This window comes from Mesoplodon densirostris, chromosome 2, assembly GCF_025265405.1.
Source record: "Mesoplodon densirostris isolate mMesDen1 chromosome 2, mMesDen1 primary haplotype, whole genome shotgun sequence".
Classification (NCBI taxonomy): domain Eukaryota; kingdom Metazoa; phylum Chordata; class Mammalia; order Artiodactyla; family Ziphiidae; genus Mesoplodon; species Mesoplodon densirostris.
Genome location: NC_082662.1, coordinates 35,998,044 through 36,010,640, shown reverse-complemented (window position 1 = coordinate 36,010,640; position 12,597 = coordinate 35,998,044). Strand labels below are relative to the sequence as shown.

The 12,597-nt window shown below is 37.3% G+C and overlaps 1 protein-coding gene across 1 annotated transcript in view; it reads right to left on the bottom strand.

Moving 5' to 3' along the window:
• Positions 1-12,597, bottom strand: part of CCDC30 (coiled-coil domain containing 30) — a 144,917-nt gene that overhangs the window by 35,225 nt on the left and 97,095 nt on the right. The window contains exon 13 of the mRNA XM_060082790.1: positions 10,283-10,437. Within this exon, the coding sequence (XP_059938773.1) occupies positions 10,283-10,437 (155 nt within the window). The remainder of the gene's footprint in view (positions 1-10,282; positions 10,438-12,597) is intronic.

Genomic DNA, 12,597 nt, shown 5'->3' with positions numbered 1-12,597 from the left:
AAGGGACCAACATCAAAGGAAACTCCTTTGTGACAGAAGCTTTTCTTAGTTTTCTCTCTCATTCCTGAAAACCACCCGATGAAGAAGAAATAATTTTCCTTATTTACCAGAGGAAGCTGTGGCACAGACAGGTTTAATGAACTTGCTCCAGGTCACACGGCTATAGGAAAAGTTGGAGGTAGGGCTCTAATTCCCAATTCTTTATTCTTTCTTTCTTTCTTTTTTTTTTTTTTTTTTTTTGGCCGTGTCCAGCAATCAGACCCATGCCCCCTGCAGTGGAAGCGAGGAGTCTTAACCACTGGACCCTCAGGGAAGTCCCCGGGATTCTATATTCTTTGTACTTGTTCTCAGTGCTTTACGAGTTGAATCCCATCATCTTCTTGATTTAATATAGGGTTGTTAGTTACAAACACTATTGATACTAATGCACACGTGTTAACACTGCTGTAGCATTCTCCTTTACTCTTAAGATAAAGTAAAAATTCTTTTTTTGGACTTTGGGATCTTAGTTCCCCAACCAGGGACTGAACCCACCCGGGCTCTCAGCAGTGGGGGAATTCCTTTAATATGGTTTGTTAGCTAGCTTACCATTCTAGCCTCATTTTCTTGCCACTTCCTCTACCCTCAAACATTTTGTTCCAGGCAAAATGCACTTTTTCACTTCCTGAAACAAGTCATTCTCCACATTTATTCCTCCCCTGCAACTCCAACCTTTTCCCTATCCTCCTCTTCCAGGCCTTCCTTTGCCTGATATTTTCCACTTAGTTTTCCCATAACAACTACTTGACTCTCAGCTTAAATAGCTTTCTTTCAGGAAGGCTTTCTCGAGCTTCCTAGACCAAATTAAGTGTCCCTGCTATGTGTTATCTGAGCATCCTAAACCTCCCTTAGTATAACGCTTCTCATACTTTGTTATAGTTACAAGTCTTATGTGTCAGGATAGTAATTATAAAATTATTTTAGGGACTTCCCTGGTGGCACAGTGATTAAGTCTCCATGCTCCCAATGCAGGGGGCCCGGGTTTGATCCCTAGTCGGGGAACTAGATCCCACATGCATGCTGCAACTAAGAGTTTGCATGCCACAACTAAGCAGTCGGCAAGCTGCAGCTAAGGAGGCTGCCTGCTGCAACCAAGACGCAGCACAACCAAATAAATAAATAAATAAAATATTTTAAAAAATTGTTTTATAACAGCAAAAAGTCTAAAAAACATTTAATATAAATTATGATATATCTATGTACCAAAATGCTATACAACTGTTTAAAATATTATGAAACTATAAATCCATAACAGAAAGGTGGAAAATCACAAAATATTTGGAAATTAAACAAACATACTTCTATCAAAACAATACATGTGTCAAAGACAAATCTTAAAATTATTTTAAACTACGTGTATTTTACATGAAAATGAAAACACAACTTACAAAATTTGTGGGATGTGGCAAAAGCAGTACTTGGAGAGAAACTTACAGCATTAAATGCAAATATTATAAAAGAAGCAAGATTGAAAATCAATAATCTAAGCTTCTACTTTAGGAAACTAGAGAAAGAAGACTGATATAAGCCTAAATAAAGCAGAAGAAAAGAAATAATAAAGATTTGAGGAGAAATCAATAAAACTGAAAACAGGAAAACAGTAGAGAAAAACCATAAAACCAAAGCTGGTTCTTTGAAAAACTCAATAAAATGGATAAACCTCTAGCCAGGGTAGAGAACACACAAATTACTAATAATAGAAATGAAAGCAGGATCATCATCATCACTACTGCTCCTATGGACATTAAAAGGACAATAGAGGGATAGTATGAACAACTCTATGCCCACAAATTGGATAACAGATAAAATGGACCAATTCCTTGAAAGATGCAATCTACTAAAATTTACACAAGGAGAAATAGATAATCTGAACTGGCCTATATCTATTACAGAAACTGAATCAATAATTCATAGCCTTCCAAAAAATATAGCACTAGGCCTAGATGGTGAATTCTACCAAATATTTAAGGAAGAAATGATACCAGTTCTCTACAATCTCTTCCAGAAAAATTGAAGAAGAGGGGACACTTCCTAACTAATTCTATGAGGCCGGCATACCCTAAGAGCAAAACCAGATAAAGACACAAGAAAGGAAAACTATAGACCAATCTCACCCACGAACAAGTGCAAACTCCATAATGTGGCTAGTTAGGCTCAGCATGACTAAGCCTACCTTACCTTTCTAGCCTCTTTTTTTTTTTTTTTTTTTTTTTTGCCACTTCCCTTATCCCCAAACATTTTTTTTCTAGCCAAAATGAATATTCCACTTCGCTGAAGAGAAGAAGATGATGATTTTGACAACAGTAACATCGAACATAGAAATAACAACCATAATAACATCTTGGTAGTAGTGGCTTTGTAAAATGTGTCAACTTGGCTAGGAATTCCTTCCATGTATGTTTCTGGTTAGAGTGGGCTACAAGAGACCTATTTGCACAAGATTTGGAGGGTGGAAGTGAAGCATTTTTACACTTGGAAAGTCAGAGCAGGTGCTTCTGCAGCTCATACTGTTGATGCTTATCTGCTGCTCACCGTGGCGTGAGGTGACAGCTGGGTCTGCAACTGCTCCACCTTCCCTCTCATCCTCCTTCATCTTCTCCATCTCCTGGGCCAGGTCTTTTTAGCTCCTTGATGAGGGGGACCAGCTTCTCCCTACTTTATCAAGGTTGGAGGTAGTGAAACTGACCTGGGTTCTAGGCCAGCCTCTGTGGTTCAGCTTGTGCTCATGGGTTCCAGCTCTCCCTCACTTTATATCCATTTTCACTTCCTGACTGGTTGCCCTGCAGACTTCGAGGTCCAGCATAAGAAACAAAGATGACAGCCTTACAGACTGTGTAACCTGTTCCCACAACTGTATAAGACCAGCTCTCTGTAACAAATCTCTTATTATTGATAAACATATATGACTCCTACCGGTTTTACTTCTTTGTTTGAACCCTGACTGATACAGTGCTTAGTATGTGCCAGACACTGATACAAGCCAACTGCTATAACTCATCCAATCCACACACTGATACTATGAGGTAGGTGTGGACAGGCACAGAGGATAAGAAACTTGCCCAAGGTGATGCAGCTACTAAGTGGCTAATAAGATGTCCATGTTATATTGTTAGGTTAAAAATGCAAATTCCAAAGCAATAGAGTAAAATGATTCAACTTAAAAGAAAATAAAACTAGAATAAAAATATATGCATAAACATAGAAAAAAGTATGAGAAATACATAGCAACCACTTAAAGTGGTTATTGCTGAAGGGTAAAATTCTGAAGAACGTATGCCTTTTATTTTATATAGCTCTTCAATATTTGAAATTTTATGATAGGCAGTTATATTATATTATACTTGCTGGAATTTATCCCAAGGAAATAAAGGATATGTGTAAAAATTTGGCTAGGAGGTATATATTATGTTATTCTTTCCTATAGCAAGAAACTGGGAAAAACGTAGATGTCCAACAATAAAGGACTGAGTAAGTAAATTATGGCATGTTATTAAAATAATGTTCTAGAAGAAGATTTAATGGCAGGTAAACAGATTATACTATTTTAAGTGAAAAAATAGGTTACAACATAATTATCTAAATTGGGGTTGCTTTCCACAGGTTACAAAACAATGTGTAGTAGATAGTCTCCTTTGCTGTGGAAAATAACTTCCCTCCATATTTCATTTTCCTATACTTAGTTCACATATTTCTTCTACATATTTCTTTTTCTTTTCTTATTAGTTATCCATTTTATACATATTAGTGTATATTTGTCAATCCCAATCTCCCAATTCATCACACCACCACTCCCTACCACTTTCCCCCCTTGGTGTCCATATGTTTGTTCTCTACATCTGTGTCTCTATTTCTGCCCTGCAAACCAGTCCATTTGTATCATTTTTCTAGGTTCCACATATATGCTTTAATATATAGTATCTGTTTTTCTCTTTCTGACTTACTTTACTCTGTATGACAGTCTCTAGATCCAATCACGTCTCTACAGATGACCCAATTTCGTTCCTTGTTATGGCTGAGTAATATTCCATTGTATATATGTACCACATCTTTACCCATTCGTCTGTCGATGGGTATTTAGGGTGCATCCCTGACCTGGCTATTGTAAATAGTGCTGCAATGAACACTGGGGTGCATGTGTCTTTTTGAATTATGGTTTTCTCTGGGTATATGCCCAGTAGTGGGATTGCTGGGTCATATGGTAATTCTATTTTTAGTTTCTGAGGGAACCTCCATACTGTTCTCCATAGTGGCTGTATCAATTTACATTCCCACCAACCATGCAAGAGGGTTCCCTTTTCTCCACACCCTCTCCAGCATCTGTTGTCTGTAGATTTTCTGATGATGCCCATTCTAACTGGTGTGAGGTGATACCTCATTGTAGTTTTGATTTGCATTTCTCTAATAATTAGTGATGTTGAGCAGCTTTTCATGTGCTTCTTGGCCATCTGTATGTCTTTTTTGGAGAAATGTCTATTTAGGTCTTTTGTCCATTTTTTTATTGGGTTGTTTGTTTTTTTAATATTGAGCTGCATGAGCTGTTTATATATTTTGGAGATTAATCCTTTCTCCGTTGATTAGTTTGCAAATGTTTTCTCCCATTCTGAGGGCTGTCTTTTCGTCTTGTTTGTAGTTACCTTTGCTCTGCAAAACTTCAAAGTTTCATTAGGTCCCATTTGTTTATTTTTGTTTTTATTTCCCTTTCTTTAGGAGGTAGATCAAAAAAGATCTTGCTGTGATTTATGTCAAAGAGAGCTCTTCCTATGTTTTCTTCTAAGAGTTTTATAGTGTCTGGTCTTACATTTAGGTCTTCAATCCATTTTGAGTTTATTTTTGTGTATGGTGTTAGGGAGTGTTCTAATTTCATTCTTTTACATGTAGCTGTCCAGTTTTCCCAGCACCACTTATTCAAGAGACTGTCTTTTCTCCACTGTATATCCTTGCCTCCTTTGTCATAGGTTAGTTGACGATAGGTGTGTGGGTTTCTCTCTGGGCTTTCTATCCTGTTCCATTGATCTATATTTCTGTTTTTGTGCCAGTACCATACTGTGTTGATTACTGTAGCTTTATAGTATAGTCTGAAGTCAGGGAGCCTGATTCCTCCAGCTCTGTTTTTCTTTCTCAAGATTGCTTTGGCTATTCAGGGTCTTTTGTGTTCCCATACAAATTGTGAAATGTTTTGTTCTAGTTCTGTGATAAATGCCATTGATAGTTTCATAGGTATTGCATTGAATCTGTAGATTGCTTTGGGTAGTAGAGTCATTCTCACAATGTTGATTCTTCTAATCCAAGAACATGGTATATCTCTCCATCTGTTTGAATCATCTTTAATTTCTTTCATCAGTGTCTTATAGTTTTCTGCATACAGGTCTTTTGTCTCCTTAGGTAGGTTTATTCCTAGGTATTTTATTCTTTTTGTTGCAATGGTAAATGGGATTGTTTCTTTAATTTCTCTTTCAGATTTTTCATCATTAGTGTATAGGGACGCAACAGATTTCTATGCATTAATTTTGTATCCTGCTACTTTACCAAATTCATTGATTAGCTCTAGTCATTTTTTAGTAGTGTCTTTAGGATTCTGTACGTATAGTATCATGTCATGTGCAAACAGTGACAGCTTTACTTCTCCTTTTCCAATTTGGATTCCTTTTATTTCTTTTTCTTCTCTGATTGCTGTGGCTCAAATTTCCAAAACTATGTTGAATAACAGAGGAGAGAGTGGGCAACCTTGTCTTGTTCCTGATCTTAGTGGAAATGGTTTCAGTTTTTAACCATTGAGAATGATGTTGGCTGTGGGTTTGTCATATATGGCCTTTATTATGTTGAGGTAAGTTCCCTTTATCCCTACTTTCTGGAAGGTTTTAATCATAAATTGGTGTTGAATTTTGTCGAAAGCTTTTTCTGCATCTATTGAGATCATCATATGGTTTTTCTCTTTCAGTTTGTTAATATGATTTATCACATTCATTGATTTCTGTATATTGAAGAATCCTTGCATTCCTGGGATAAACCCCACTTGATCATGCTGTACGATACTTTTAATGTGTTGTTGGATTCTGTTTGCTAGTATTTTGTTGAGGAATTTTGCATCTATGTTCATCAGTGATATTGGCCTGTAGTTTTCTTTCTTTGTGACATCTTTGTCTGGTTTAGGTATCTGGGTGATGGTGGCCTCATAGAATGAGTTTGGGAGTGTTCCTCCCTCTGCTGTATTTTGGAAGAGTTGGCGAAGGATAGGTGTTAGCTCTTCTCTAAATGTTTGATAGAATTCGCCTGTGAAGTCATTTGATCCTGGGCTTATGTTTGTTGGAAGATATTTAATCGCAGTCTCAATTTCAATGCTTGTGATTGGTCTGTTTATATTTTCAGTTTCTGCCTGGTTCCATCTCAGAAGGTTGTGCTTTTCTAAGAATTTGTCCATTTCTTCCAGGTTGTCCATTTTATTGGCATATAGTTGCTTATAGTAATCTCTCATGATTCTTTGTATTTGTGCAGTGTCAGTTGTTACTTCTCCTTTTTCATTACTAATTCTATAGATTTGAGTCTTCTCCCTTTCTTTCTTGATGAGTCTGGCTAAAGGTTTATCAATTTTGTTTATCTTCTCAAAGAACAAATTTTAGTTTTATTGATCTTTGCTATTGCTTTCTTCCTTTCTTTTTCATGTATTTCTGATCTGATCGTCATGACTTCTTTCCTTCTGCCAACTTTGGGTTTTGTTTGTTTTTCTTTCACTATTTCCTTTAGGCATAACGTTAGATTGTTTATTTGAGATTTTTCTTGTTTCTTCAGGTAGGCTTGTATTGCTATAAACTTCCCTCTTAGAACTGCTTTTGCTGCATCCCATAGGTTTTGGATCATTGTGTTTTTGTTGTAATTTGTCTCTAAGTATTTTTTGATTTCCCCTTTGATTTCTTCCGTGACCTCTTGGTTATTAAGCAGTGTATTGTTTAGCCTCCATGTGTTTGTGTTTTTTATGTTTTTCCCCCCCGTAACTGATTTCTAATCTCATAGCATTGTGGTCAGAAAAGACGCTTGATGTGACTTCAATTTTCTTAAATTTACCAAGGCTTCATTTGTGACCCAAGATGTGACCTTTCCTGGAGAATGTTCCATGTGCACTTGAGAAGAAAGTGTAATTGCTGTTTTTTGGGTGGAATGTCCTATAACTATCAATTAAATCTATGTGGTCTATTGTGTCATTTAAAGATTGTGATTCCTTATTAATTTTCTGTTTGGATGAGGTGTTAAAATCCCCTACTATTATTTTCTTACTGTCGATTTCCTCTTTTATAGCTGTTAGCAGTTGCCTTATGTTGAGGTGCTCCTATGTTGGGTGCATATATATTTATAATTGTTATATCTTCTTCTTGGATTGATCCCTTGATCATTAGCTAGTGTTCTCCCTTGTCTCTTGTAACATTCTTTATTTTAAAGTCTATTTTATCTGATATGAGTATTGCTACTCCAGCTTTCTTGTGATTTCCATTTGCATGGAATATCTTTTTCCATCCCCTCACGTTCAGTCTGTATGTGTTCCTAGGTCTGAAGTGGGTCTCTTGTAGACAGCATATATATAGGTCTTGGTTTTGTACCCATTCAGTGAGCCTGTGTCTTTTGGTTGGAGCATTTAATCCATTCACGTTTAAGGTAATTATCGATATGTATGTTCCTAGTACCATTTTCTTAATTGTTATGGGTTGTTTTTTGTAGGTCCTTTTCTTCTCTTATGTTTCCCACATAGAGAATTTCCTTTAGCATTTGTTGTAGAGCTGGTTTGGTGGTGCTGAATTCTCTTAGCTTTTGCTTGTTTGTAAAGCTTTTGATTTCTCCTTCGAATCTGAATGAGATCTTTGTCAGGTATAGTAATCTTGGTTGTAGGTTCTTCCCTTTCATCACTTTAAATATATTGTGCCACTCCCTTCTGACTTGTACAGTTTCTGCTAAGAAATCAGCTGTTAACCTTTTGGGCGTTCCTTTGTATGCTATTTGTCATTTTTCCCTTGTTGCTTCCAATAATTTTTCTTTGTCTTTAATTTTTGTCAATTTGATTACTATGTGTCTCGGCATGTTTCTCTTTGGGTTTATCCTGCCTGGGACTCTCTGCACTTCCTGGACCTGGGTGTCTATTTCTTTTCCCATGTTATGGAAGTTTTTTGACTATAATCTCTTCAAATATTTTCTCGGGTCCTTTCTCTCTCTCTTCTCCTGCTGGGACCCTTATAATGTGAAGGTTGTTGCATTTAATGTTGTCCAAGAGGTCTCTTAGGCTGTTTTCATTTCTTTGCATTTTTTTTTCTTTATTCTGTTCCATGGCAGTGAATTCCACCATTCTGTCTTCCAGGTCACTTATCCATTCTCCTGCCTCAGTTATTCTGCTATTGATTCCTTCTAGTGTATTTTTCATTTCAGTTATTGTATTGTTCATCTCTGTTTGTCTGTTTTTTAATTTTTCTAGGTGTTTGTTCTTTAATTCTTCTAGGTCTTTGTTACACATTCCTTGCATCTTCTCAATCTTTGCCTCCATTCTTTTTCCGAGGTCCTGGATCATCTTCACTATCATTATTCTGAATTCTTTTTCTGGAAGGTTGCCTTTCTCCACTTCATTTAGGTGTTTTTCTAGGGTTTCATCTTGTTCCTTCATCTGGTACATAGCCTTCTGCCTTTTCATCTTGTCTATCTTTCTGTGAATGTGTTTTTTGTTCCACAGGCTGCAGGACTGTAGTTCTTCTTGCTTCTGCTCTCTGCCCTCTGGTCTCTTCTATGTATTTCTTTTCAGCCAATATTCACAAAAGATGTATAGAACTGGTATCACTCTTCCTACTTCAAACATAAGAATCCAGGTTTCTGGAAAGTTAAATAGCTTTTTCCCTGTTCAATTCTTTGATTGCATCTTTTGTTTCTTCATAAACTTCACACAATTGTTTTACAATCTAGTCTTCCTAATTCCAATTGGTGAACTTCTTGGGGGTTATAAATCTGATGTTTGTTATTTCTGCTGACTTTCATTCATGGTAACCAGTTTCCTTGTGTTATTTGGTGATTTTTGTTTGTAAGCTTATATTTGATTAAACTTAATACATGGGGGTCCTTTAATATCTAAATTGAGGTTGCTTTCCCCCAGAGATAATTTGGATTTTCTTAGGAAGCAAGGGAGCTGCCTACTGAGGAACACCTTAGCTACTTCAAGATGCCCAGCTCATACTTGAGTCTCTTGTTCAGCTGTCCTACCTTGTGGCAAAATACCTCAGCCTCTCTTGAACCTGGGGCTGATAGTGTTATCTGCCCCTTGAATTATAAGCTTGTTTACCATTCATTATTTTTGTTTTGTTTCATTGTATGCTTGCCCTAGAGCTTTCTCTTGCTTTGTGAGCAGTGCTTTAAAAGGTATACTTATTGTAGTTTATTCAGGATCTATTTGTATTATTAAAACAGGAGGAGGGTGTCATCCTGGTAGAAGCGGCAGTGAGACAAGTATTTTTCTATCGTACCTAACTGAGTGAATTCATTATTCATTCAAACATTCATTTATTCACAACATATTTGCTGAGCACCTACTGAGTGCCAGGCTCTATGCTAGAGCTTCCAACTGGAGCTTAAAGTAAGTTTCCGAGCTTAATAGTTTATGTGAATATCTATATACATTTTCAGTAGTTAGAACCATATTTTTCTTAAGACATACGTGAATCATTCTGAGTGCCATAGAAGTAAGAAGCATCAGTTACTGAAGTTTAGGATATACAAGAAGATCATTTAAGTAAGAATCCTAATAATAATCAAAATACTTTTAGAAACAAACATGACAGCTCCTACCCAGTAGCAGCTTATTAATGATTAAGATGCCTGTAAAGTACTTGGATCTTCTTTGAAGAAAATCAGCTGATAAATACAAAACACCAACCACATTCTAGTACGCATTTTGTGCCAATCATGTTAGAGTTAGAAAAGCAAATCCCAGGGTATCATATTTCATAGGCAATCCATTAATTCAAGAAGATTTACTGGTGCATCAAGTGTGTTTCAGAACAAGAAATAACCCCTGCCCTTGAGAATTCCACACTCTAGTATGAAAGACAAGCAGGAAAATAAACAATTAGAATGCAGTGTGCTATGTATATATCAATATATGAGGCTTTATGACTGAGTTTACTTCAGTGGGGACAAAGAGAAAATGCGGTGGTAAACTGATGCTGCTCATAAACTCAGTCGTGGTTCGCCCATGGAAAAATGACATCTTTGCTCCTCTTACCTCTTCTGTTGTTCTTCCTGATATTGTTGCTTTACTTTAGCTTCATTTTCTATTGCTTCTTTTATCCTTTCCTCTAATTGCTTCTTCCCCAAAATACAGGTGTCTGTGAGACAGACTTTATGAGCCTGTTCTAATTTCTGCTCCAGATCCAAAACCTGAAATGAAAAGAGTTTACACATAAAACTTTGAGTGTGACATATTTTCCAATTAGGGAAATACCATATAAATCACAAGCAGTAGTGCTAACATAAAAATCTCAGCTAAAGTAAAGAGTGTGACTAGATTTATTTAAATTTTAGAATTAAGTTACCTAATTTTTGCAATATGTAATACATTCATGTAATTTAGTGTATGTGGGTAAACTAAGCTAGAGTGACAAGTCTCTTTCCCATCCTTATCCTGTCTTCCTTCCAGTTTTCCTCCACCAAATAGGTAATCACTGGTATTAATTTCTTATGTTCTCTTCCAGAGATTTATTTATGCACATTTAAACAAATACTATTCTTCCTCATACAAACATTTTTACACACATGATGGTATATTACATGTACTTATGCACCTTGCTTTTTTTATAGTAGTACACTCGGTGATTTTTCCATATTCTATATAATATATAGAATTGTCTTCTCTTTTACAGCTGCATACCATTCCACTGTAAGGATATACCATAACTTATTTAACTAGCCCCCTACTGATGGACATTTAGGTTGATTCCAATCTTTTACTATTCCAAACAATACTATTACAAACAATGTTTTTAGAATAACTTATGAGATGTGTATTTTGCTAGGGCAAAGGTTATTATTATTTGTTTGTTTGTTTAACAGATAATGCCAAACTGTCTCCATAGGCTTTAGACCAATTTACACCTCTAACAGCAACATGTGAGAGTGTCTAGTTTCTCCATGGTGTGGCTAAATTCACGAATAAGTATCTCAAAACAAAATAGAAGTCTCTTACAAACCAAGTACCTATTGGCATATTGCCTAGCACCAGTAGTGCATTCTTTGTTCTTTTTAAAAAATATTTATTTATTTGGCTGCGTCGGGTCTTAGTTGGCAGCACTCGGGATCTTGGTTGAGGCATGCGGGACATTTTGTTTCCGCTCTCGGGCTTCTCTCTAGTTGTGGTGTGTGGGTTTTCTCTACTTGTGGCATGTGGGCTCCAGGGCGCATGGGCTCTGTAGTTTGTGGCATGCAGGCTCTCTAGTTGAGGCGCGTGAGCTCAGTAGTTGTGGCATGTGGGCTTAGTTGCCCCACAGCATGTGAGATCTTAGTTCCCCGACCAGGGATTGAACCTGCGTCCCCTGCATTGGAAGGTGGATTCTTTAGCACTGGACCACCAGGGAATTCTCAGTAGTGCATTCTTTAATGCTCTGGTAGAACTAAGAATAAGACTTATGAATTTGAAAGAGAGATATATGATTTTATTTTAGAATTTACATGTTAGACTAAAAGTGTCATTAAAATTTTCTTATTAGATCTCCTTTTAATTTGTTTACATATTTTTTATAAACCCTTATGTCACCTAAAATTATGACTAGTATGTAGTGGGTGCTTAGTAAATATTTGGCAGATATATAGTTCTCAGCAGAATTGCTGTTCTCCCTCTATTGTATTCCTGATGCAACAACAAACCCTTTACAATGGTCTGGCACCATGTTCCCCACAGACTTTCAGTGGATGCCAGTGAATGGCAGTCCTCTTCTAAGAGAAGGGCTTACTGCATTAGCCTTAGGTCTCTGCAGAGCCCACTCACCATAGGAGAGGCGAAGATGTAGAATGATTCACGGGCAATGGCAGTGGGCAGCCAGTTAGCTGAGGCCAGCTCAAGTTCCTTTGAGCTGCCCCATTTAGTTCTGCCTAGGGCAAATGCTTCCTTAAAGATAGCCAATCTTAATTCCACAGGTGAAAGTATTGCTCCATTGGCTTCTCTGTCGGGCAAATGACAAACTTTTGAACCCACCACCCAACTTAAGAAACAGAACAGGGGCTTCCCTGGTTGCGCAGTGGTTGAGAGTCCGCCTGCCAATGCAGGACACACGGGTTCGAGCCCTGGCCTGGGAGGATCCCGCGTGCCACGGAGCGGCTGGCCCCGTGAGCCACAATTACTGAGCCTGCGCGTCTGGAGCCTGTGCTCCGCAACAGGAGAGGCCACGATAGTGAGAGGCCCACGCACCATGATGAGGAGTGGCCCCCACTTGCCACAACTAGAGAAAGCCCTCGCATAGAAACGAAGACCCAACACAGCCATAAATAAATAAATAAAATTAAAAAAAAAAAAAAAAAAAAAAAAGAAACAGAACATTTCCAATA